This window comes from Neolamprologus brichardi, chromosome 12 (assembly GCF_056152115.1).
Source record: "Neolamprologus brichardi isolate AB-2024 chromosome 12, ASM5615211v1, whole genome shotgun sequence".
In the NCBI taxonomy this organism is placed as follows: Eukaryota; Metazoa; Chordata; class Actinopteri; order Cichliformes; family Cichlidae; genus Neolamprologus; species Neolamprologus brichardi.
The window spans coordinates 7,022,934-7,032,125 of NC_142115.1; the positions used below are offsets into that span (position 1 = coordinate 7,022,934).

The 9,192-nt window shown below is 42.2% G+C and overlaps 1 protein-coding gene across 1 annotated transcript; it reads left to right on the forward strand.

Annotated features, from left to right (window-relative positions):
* Nucleotides 1-2,170: 2,170 nt before the first annotated feature.
* Nucleotides 2,171-8,608, forward strand: LOC148100145 (uncharacterized). The gene is made up of 2 exons (XM_087848811.1): nt 2,171-3,585; nt 6,256-8,608. Exons 1-2 carry the CDS (start codon nt 2,177-2,179, stop codon nt 8,606-8,608), a joined length of 3,762 nt encoding a protein of 1,253 aa, XP_087704937.1. The 5' UTR covers nt 2,171-2,176.
* The last annotated feature ends 584 nt before the right edge of the window (nt 8,609-9,192 follow it).

The following is a 9,192-nucleotide window of genomic DNA, read 5'->3' on the forward strand; positions in this document are numbered from 1 at the left end:
TCTGTATGTGTAAAACGGTCGGTTTTAGAACATTTGGAATTGTTTAAACCCATTTGCTGTTTTTTTTAAAAATACACAATTATACACCCCGTTGTATACATACCTTTTGTAAGGATGGGCTCTGTGGTCACGGTGTCTGAATGTTTTCCTGCTCAGTTTGTTAACCCTGGAACAAATCAAAGAAAAACTCTGTTATTATATAATTTAAAACAATCGCAAGCTTAAAACATACATACGATTAAAAATCGCGTAATTCTGTACACACCTTGTGCCTGTTAGAGAAGTTGTTCCATCTGTAAAAGCCCCCGTTTCTAAAGAAAAGGGTGCTGTGCCGTTCTCCCGAACTCCTGAAAATTAAGCTTTTGTTTTAGGAAAAAGATAGTTTGAATATCCTATAATATGTTAACATAACACTTTTAAAAATACAATAATAGGTTTTGTTTTACTTACCGTTTAAGATGTCCATGTTATAAAGAACGATGATAGTTTTGATGATCTCAAAGAAAGTGGTGTTGTCGCGACGAATGCAGAGTTCACCCTGGGCCTAGCATAGGTCTCAGTTAAATACCTTCTCCAGGAACAACAACAACAAAAAAGTGCCATTGTATTACTACTGAGCTGGCCTACTGGTATTATACAGCTAATATATATATTGTTTAGTATTAAGCTTTGCTTGTTCCATATTCAGTTTTCCAGCAAAACTTATTTGAGTCCATAAGAAAAGATTCATTCTTATATCTGGACGAAGATTTTTTTTTCAATAAATATTAATGTTAGCCCGCGACTTTGTTCCAGTTTTGAATTTTGGCCCACTGTGTATTTGAGTTTGACACCCCTGCCATAAGTCATTGTTGATTTTGTCTTCACTCTCCATCCCCTGCCAAGCTGCACCTGTGATTCTGCGGCTGCTCGCTGATGAGCTGACAGATAAGATCTTTTCTTATCCTCTGCATCCTTACCCTATCACCTCTGCCTCCCACAGGGCGCCAGCCTGCCCTGTTGAAACACTATTTTTTTCAGTGTTTCAACTGAAAAAATAGAATGCCATGGATCAAAAATAGAATGCCTTTGATCCAAAGTAGAATGCCTTTGATCCCTTGTGATGTCATCATCTTGCTGAGAGAGAAAACCCTTAAATAGGAGCTTTGCTCTGTTAAACTTTGCTGCTCAACGGACCTTGACCTGACAGTAAGCAAACCCTTTTGGAGAGTTTTGAGAGAATTTCGCGTTACTAAGCAATTCACTGACCAAGCCGACACATTTCACCATGTCAGCTAACCTATCCTTCCGCTCAAATGAGCTTGGAATAGTTAAAGGGAGCATTTTGGGAAACCACTACAAGGTAGAGGCTTTCCTTGGAGAAGGGGGCTTTGGTATTGTAGCCAAATGTCGTGATACCATGACCAACCGAGCTGTGGCTATTAAAGTCAACAAGAGCGACCCTGATATTCTGCAACAGGCAAAACTGGAACTTTTCATCCTGGAGCAGCTGAGAAGGTTGGATCCAGATGCCGCCAACATTGTTCAATGGAACGGCTTTTTCCACGATGGAGAGCGGGTTTGCTTAAAGTTCGAACTCCTTGATCAATGCCTGTGGGACTATATAGGGGACCGGAAAAACCAGGGTCTCCCCATAAGCGAAGTCAGGCCAATTTTAGGTCAGCTCACAAATGCTCTGTCCCACCTGGGTTCTGTGGGAATAGTGCACGCTGACCTCAAACCTGGAAACATCATGGTTGTAAACCGCCATGAGTCTCCCATCAAAGTCAAACTGATAGACTTTGGCCTCGCATGTCCTGCGTCTGCAGTGATGCCTGGTGACCGTGTGGGGACGGTTGGTTATAGTGCACCTGAAGTTATGCTTGGCCTTCCTTACAATGAAGCAAGTGACATGTGGTCTCTGGGGCTGGTGGCTGTTGAGCTTGGTACAGGGGTGCCACTCTACCCTGGAAATGAAGACTATGATGTTTTGAAATTCATCATAGAGACTCAGGGTCAGCCACCAGATCATGTTCTAGACTCTAGCGTGCACACTGAAGACTATTTCATTGAAGACAACGACAACCAACAGCGCTGGACATTTAAGACTGACCAACAATTTAAGTACGAGACAGGATATGAGTCCCTGGAGACAAGATACATAAAACTGACACGTCTCGATGACCTCGAACAAGTAATGATGTTTAGAAGAGGACCTGAAAATGGCCAACGTTTGTTTGTAAGCTTAATTAAACAGATGTTGGCCTTGGATGCAAACCAGCGCATAACACCGTCGGAGGTTCTCCGGCATCCCTTTTTCAACCCTCAGAGTTCCCCTTGCATTGACATGCGTGCTGAAAGACCACAAAACCCGGTGGTCTTTCAGCACCCTTCAAACTTGAAATGCAAGAGATCAGAGAAAATCAACTGCAGTTTTCAAAACTCGGTTGAATTTTCTCAGCAAGTATTCGTCCACACATCAGCCAGCCCATCCTTCAGCTCAGATGAGCTTGAAATAGTTGAAGGGAGCATTTTGGGAAACCACTACAAGGTAGAGGCTTTCCTCGGAGAAGGGGGCTTTGGTATTGTAGCCAAATGCCGTGATACCAAAACCAACCAAGCTGTGGCTATTAAGGTGAACAAGAACCGCACTGATATTCTGCAACAAGCAAAAAAGGAAATTTTCATCCTGGAGCAGCTGCGAAGGTTGGCTCCAGATTCTGCCAACATTGTTCAATGGAACGGCTTTTTCCTTGACAGAGAGCGAGTTTGCCTGAAATTTGAACTCCTAGATCAATGCCTGTGGGACTACATAGGGGACCCGAATAACCGGCGTCTCCCCATAAGCGAAGTCAGGCCAATTTTAGGTCAACTCACAAATGCTCTGTCCCACCTGGGTTCTTTGGGAATAGTGCACGCTGACCTCAAACCTGGAAACATCATGGTTGTAAATCGCTATGAGTCTCCAGTCAAAGTCAGACTTATAGACTTTGGCCTCGCATGTCCTGCGTCTGCAGTGATGCCTGGTGACCGTGTGGGGACAGTTGGTTATAGTGCGCCTGAGGTTATGCTTGGCCTTCCCTATAACGAAGCATGTGACATGTGGTCTCTGGGGCTGGTGGCTGTTGAGCTTGTTACAGGGGTACCACTCTACCCTGGAAAAAAATATTATGATGTTTTGAAATTCATCATAGAGACTCAGGGTCAGCCACCAGATCATGTTCTCGATCCTGGCGTGTACACTGGAGACTATTTCACAAAAGACAACTACAACTACAACCAACAACGCTGGACATTTAAGACCGCCCAACAATTTAAATACGAGACAGGATATGAATCTTTGGAGACAAGATACATAAAACTGACGCGTCTGGATGACCTCGAACAAATAATGATGTTTAGACGAGGACCAGAAGATGGCCAACGATTATTTGTCAGCCTAATTAAAGAGATGTTGGCCTTGGATGCACACCAGCGGATAACACCCTCTCAGGTTCTACGGCATCCCTTTTTCAACCCTGGCCTCTCCAACAGGTTCCCAAGTATCAACATTGAAAAACCATACAGAGTCAATCTCCAGCATGGCATCTTCCACCCTGGACAAAAGTGATAAAAAATACAAACTGGGGTTGGAAAAGGATATTAACAGCAAATTACACTGGAAACATTAATTAAGCTGCTCCAATAGTTATCACTTTGGCTTTTTTTTTTTTTTTAATTTTCACTCCCCCAACCCCAACCAGTCGCGGCAGATGACTGTCCCTTCCTGAGCCTGGTTCTGTCGAAGGTTTCTTCCTTTTTAAAGGGAGTTTCTCCTTCCCACTGTCGCTAAATGCTTGCTCATAGGGAATCTTCTGATTGCTGGGGTGGCCAAAACTCTAGGGGAACTAGCAATTCTTGTGAAAATTAAAAAAAAAAAAAAGCCTACCAATATTCAAAGCAGAGCAGCGGACACCTTACCATCACATCAGTCCTTTAATCCGACCTAAAACACCATGTTTACAGAAATAAATTCCATACAAATTGGAACTAAATTGTTGTTTTTGATTGTTTATAAATATATAGTGCTACCCTTCAGCCTCCTAGTAGACATACCTGTGTTATAAATGTGAAACTCCTCCGATTTTCAGAAAAGTTGACCTCTGACCTTGAAGTCAAGGTCACTGAGATTTAAGCTTCACCGAGATTTTCAGTAGATGCAACCATGGTATTGATTTGAAAAATCTACACAATCACAAACTTGGATGTCCACAGCGCCTCGCCATATACCAAAGATTAAGAGGTGTTTTTTTCTAGGTTTTCATAAAGATTACAAAACACAAATAACAAAAATGCCAACGCTATTGTCATTTTTGACAACGCTATTTTGATGTTGTCTAATGTAGTGCAAAAAAACAAAACAAACCCAAAATTTAATAAATAAAGTAAATAAGGTATATACTACATAGTATACAAAATTTTAGTGGTCCACAGTGGGGTCAATGAACAGAATGAAGGAAGTAAGTCTTTTATATGACAATGGTGTGAAAAAGCGTTTTCCTATTTATTTGTATGTTTGTCACACTTAAACATTTCAGATCATCAAACATTTTTTTTCTTTTTTATGTAAAAAGAAAAATCCTTTAACTGTCCAGTTTTCTTGATGTTATGATGCTTCTACCACTGGTTTGTCATTAATAAATCAGACTTTGGCTGCTGCAGCAGAAAAAGACAAAGAGAAAATGTAATCACACAAATCAGAGGTGCAGATTTATACTTTACCTGAAACAGAGCAAAAGTGCTTTTTAAATAGGTTAATGAATATTAAGTAGTATAGGTAGATGTCTGGACATTACTAGTTTCATTTGGGCCGTCTGGGCCATTAGTCCTCTGGCTTATTGCCAGTTACCAGCCAAATAGCTTGTGTATTTTATTATCTTGGTGTGTTAAAGATTCTAGTTCTTATTCTGGTCAAACTGTGCTTCATTATTTGTTTACAGCACAGCTACAGTTCCAGGTGACTTCAAGTCAAAAGGATACTACATGTCAATGGCCAGCAGCCTGTATTCAGTTTGAATATTGCTGTAAATGTACCTGGATCTGTTTCTATTGGGTTGTGAATTTGGTCTCACTGTTACATCCAACTTTTAGAGTGGGATAAAGACAAAAAGAAACAAGAGAGAATGGATTTGTAGTTAGAAATCCAAAGTTGCTTCTGTTTTGCCCACACACATTGATGATGATTTCACATCACTAAGCAGGTTATCAAATGTGGACAGAATGTTAGCAGAATCTTATAATTCTCATAAGATTCTGTTTTTGTGTCATTCAATACAATGTGTTTATGTGTGACATACTGATATGAATCATAGTATCTTATGGAATTCCAAAAATGGCTGCCAGGACAGCTGCCACCACACTGATGTGACACACTACAAATCAACTCTTTGATGCTCTGTGCTGAGTCTGCACAATAACCTGCACTTAAACATTCATTTAATATCACGTACACATATACACATACTGTCCCTCAAGAAGACACTGAGAAAAAATAAAGAATAACATTGAGACTGTAACTTTGCCATAAGTCATAGGTGTCAAACTCTGGCCCGTGGGCCAAATTTGGCCCGCAGCCTAATTACATTTGGCCCGCAAAGCCATACCAAATTACTATTAGAGCTGGCCTACTGGTATTATACAGCTAATATATATATTGTTTAGTATTAAGCTTTGCTTGTTCCATATTCAGTTTTCCAGCAAAACTTATTTGAGTCCATAAGAAAAGATTCATTCTTATATCTGGACGAAGATTTTTTTTTCAATAAATATTAATGTTAGCCCGCGACTTTGTTCCAGTTTTGAATTTTGGCCCACTGTGTATTTGAGTTTGACACCCCTGCCATAAGTCATTGTTGATTTTGTCTTCACTCTCCATCCCCTGCCAAGCTGCACCTGTGATTCTGCGGCTGCTCGCTGATGAGCTGACAGATAAGATCTTTTCTTATCCTCTGCATCCTTACCCTATCACCTCTGCCTCCCACAGGGCGCCAGCCTGCCCTGTTGAAACACTATTTTTTTCAGTGTTTCAACTGAAAAAATAGAATGCCATGGATCAAAAATAGAATGCCTTTGATCCAAAGTAGAATGCCTTTGATCCCTTGTGATGTCATCATCTTGCTGAGAGAGAAAACCCTTAAATAGGAGCTTTGCTCTGTTAAACTTTGCTGCTCAACGGACCTTGACCTGACAGTAAGCAAACCCTTTTGGAGAGTTTTGAGAGAATTTCGCGTTACTAAGCAATTCACTGACCAAGCCGACACATTTCACCATGTCAGCTAACCTATCCTTCCGCTCAAATGAGCTTGGAATAGTTAAAGGGAGCATTTTGGGAAACCACTACAAGGTAGAGGCTTTCCTTGGAGAAGGGGGCTTTGGTATTGTAGCCAAATGTCGTGATACCATGACCAACCGAGCTGTGGCTATTAAAGTCAACAAGAGCGACCCTGATATTCTGCAACAGGCAAAACTGGAACTTTTCATCCTGGAGCAGCTGAGAAGGTTGGATCCAGATGCCACCAACATTGTTCAATGGAACGGCTTTTTCCACGATGGAGAGCGGGTTTGCTTAAAGTTCGAACTCCTTGATCAATGCCTGTGGGACTATATAGGGGACCGGAAAAACCAGGGTCTCCCCATAAGCGAAGTCAGGCCAATTTTAGGTCAGCTCACAAATGCTCTGTCCCACCTGGGTTCTGTGGGAATAGTGCACGCTGACCTCAAACCTGGAAACATCATGGTTGTAAACCGCCATGAGTCTCCCATCAAAGTCAAACTGATAGACTTTGGCCTCGCATGTCCTGCGTCTGCAGTGATGCCTGGTGACCGTGTGGGGACGGTTGGTTATAGTGCACCTGAAGTTATGCTTGGCCTTCCTTACAATGAAGCAAGTGACATGTGGTCTCTGGGGCTGGTGGCTGTTGAGCTTGGTACAGGGGTGCCACTCTACCCTGGAAATGAAGACTATGATGTTTTGAAATTCATCATAGAGACTCAGGGTCAGCCACCAGATCATGTTCTAGACTCTAGCGTGCACACTGAAGACTATTTCATTGAAGACAACGACAACCAACAGCGCTGGACATTTAAGACTGACCAACAATTTAAGTACGAGACAGGATATGAGTCCCTGGAGACAAGATACATAAAACTGACACGTCTCGATGACCTCGAACAAGTAATGATGTTTAGAAGAGGACCTGAAAATGGCCAACGTTTGTTTGTAAGCTTAATTAAACAGATGTTGGCCTTGGATGCAAACCAGCGCATAACACCGTCGGAGGTTCTCCGGCATCCCTTTTTCAACCCTCAGAGTTCCCCTTGCATTGACATGCGTGCTGAAAGACCACAAAACCCGGTGGTCTTTCAGCACCCTTCAAACTTGAAATGCAAGAGATCAGAGAAAATCAACTGCAGTTTTCAAAACTCGGTTGAATTTTCTCAGCAAGTATTCGTCCACACATCAGCCAGCCCATCCTTCAGCTCAGATGAGCTTGAAATAGTTGAAGGGAGCATTTTGGGAAACCACTACAAGGTAGAGGCTTTCCTCGGAGAAGGGGGCTTTGGTATTGTAGCCAAATGCCGTGATACCAAAACCAACCAAGCTGTGGCTATTAAGGTGAACAAGAACCGCACTGATATTCTGCAACAAGCAAAAAAGGAAATTTTCATCCTGGAGCAGCTGCGAAGGTTGGCTCCAGATTCTGCCAACATTGTTCAATGGAACGGCTTTTTCCTTGACAGAGAGCGAGTTTGCCTGAAATTTGAACTCCTAGATCAATGCCTGTGGGACTACATAGGGGACCCGAATAACCGGCGTCTCCCCATAAGCGAAGTCAGGCCAATTTTAGGTCAACTCACAAATGCTCTGTCCCACCTGGGTTCTTTGGGAATAGTGCACGCTGACCTCAAACCTGGAAACATCATGGTTGTAAATCGCTATGAGTCTCCAGTCAAAGTCAGACTTATAGACTTTGGCCTCGCATGTCCTGCGTCTGCAGTGATGCCTGGTGACCGTGTGGGGACAGTTGGTTATAGTGCGCCTGAGGTTATGCTTGGCCTTCCCTATAACGAAGCATGTGACATGTGGTCTCTGGGGCTGGTGGCTGTTGAGCTTGTTACAGGGGTACCACTCTACCCTGGAAAAAAATATTATGATGTTTTGAAATTCATCATAGAGACTCAGGGTCAGCCACCAGATCATGTTCTCGATCCTGGCGTGTACACTGGAGACTATTTCACAAAAGACAACTACAACTACAACCAACAACGCTGGACATTTAAGACCGCCCAACAATTTAAATACGAGACAGGATATGAATCTTTGGAGACAAGATACATAAAACTGACGCGTCTGGATGACCTCGAACAAATAATGATGTTTAGACGAGGACCAGAAGATGGCCAACGATTATTTGTCAGCCTAATTAAAGAGATGTTGGCCTTGGATGCACACCAGCGGATAACACCCTCTCAGGTTCTACGGCATCCCTTTTTCAACCCTGGCCTCTCCAACAGGTTCCCAAGTATCAACATTGAAAAACCATACAGAGTCAATCTCCAGAATGGCATCTTCCACCCTGGACAAAAGTGATAAAAAATACAAACTGGGGTTGGAAAAGGATATTAACAGCAAATTACACTGGAAACATTAATTAAGCTGCTCCAATAGTTATCACTTTGGCTTTTTTTTTTTTTTTAATTTTCACTCCCCCAACCCCAACCAGTCGCGGCAGATGACTGTCCCTTCCTGAGCCTGGTTCTGTCGAAGGTTTCTTCCTTTTTAAAGGGAGTTTCTCCTTCCCACTGTCGCTAAATGCTTGCTCATAGGGAATCTTCTGATTGCTGGGGTGGCCAAAACTCTAGGGGAACTAGCAATTCTTGTGAAAATTAAAAAAAAAAAAAAGCCTACCAATATTCAAAGCAGAGCAGCGGACACCTTACCATCACATCAGTCCTTTAATCCGACCTAAAACACCATGTTTACAGAAATAAATTCCATACAAATTGGAACTAAATTGTTGTTTTTGATTGTTTATAAATATATAGTGCTACCCTTCAGCCTCCTAGTAGACATACCTGTGTTATAAATGTGAAACTCCTCCGATTTTCAGAAAAGTTGACCTCTGACCTTGAAGTCAAGGTCACTGAGATTTAAGCTTCACCGAGATTTTCAGT

Bases quoted from the DNA above. Each gene is read 5' to 3' on its own strand.
- LOC148100145 (XM_087848811.1), top strand. From the start codon at position 2,177: ATGATGTTTAGAAGAGGACCTGAAAATGGCCAACGTTTGTTTGTAAGC. The intron at 3,586-6,255 runs GTGATAAAAAAT...CGCGTTACTAAG, and splicing joins ATCTTCCACCCTGGACAAAA to CAATTCACTGACCAAGCCGA.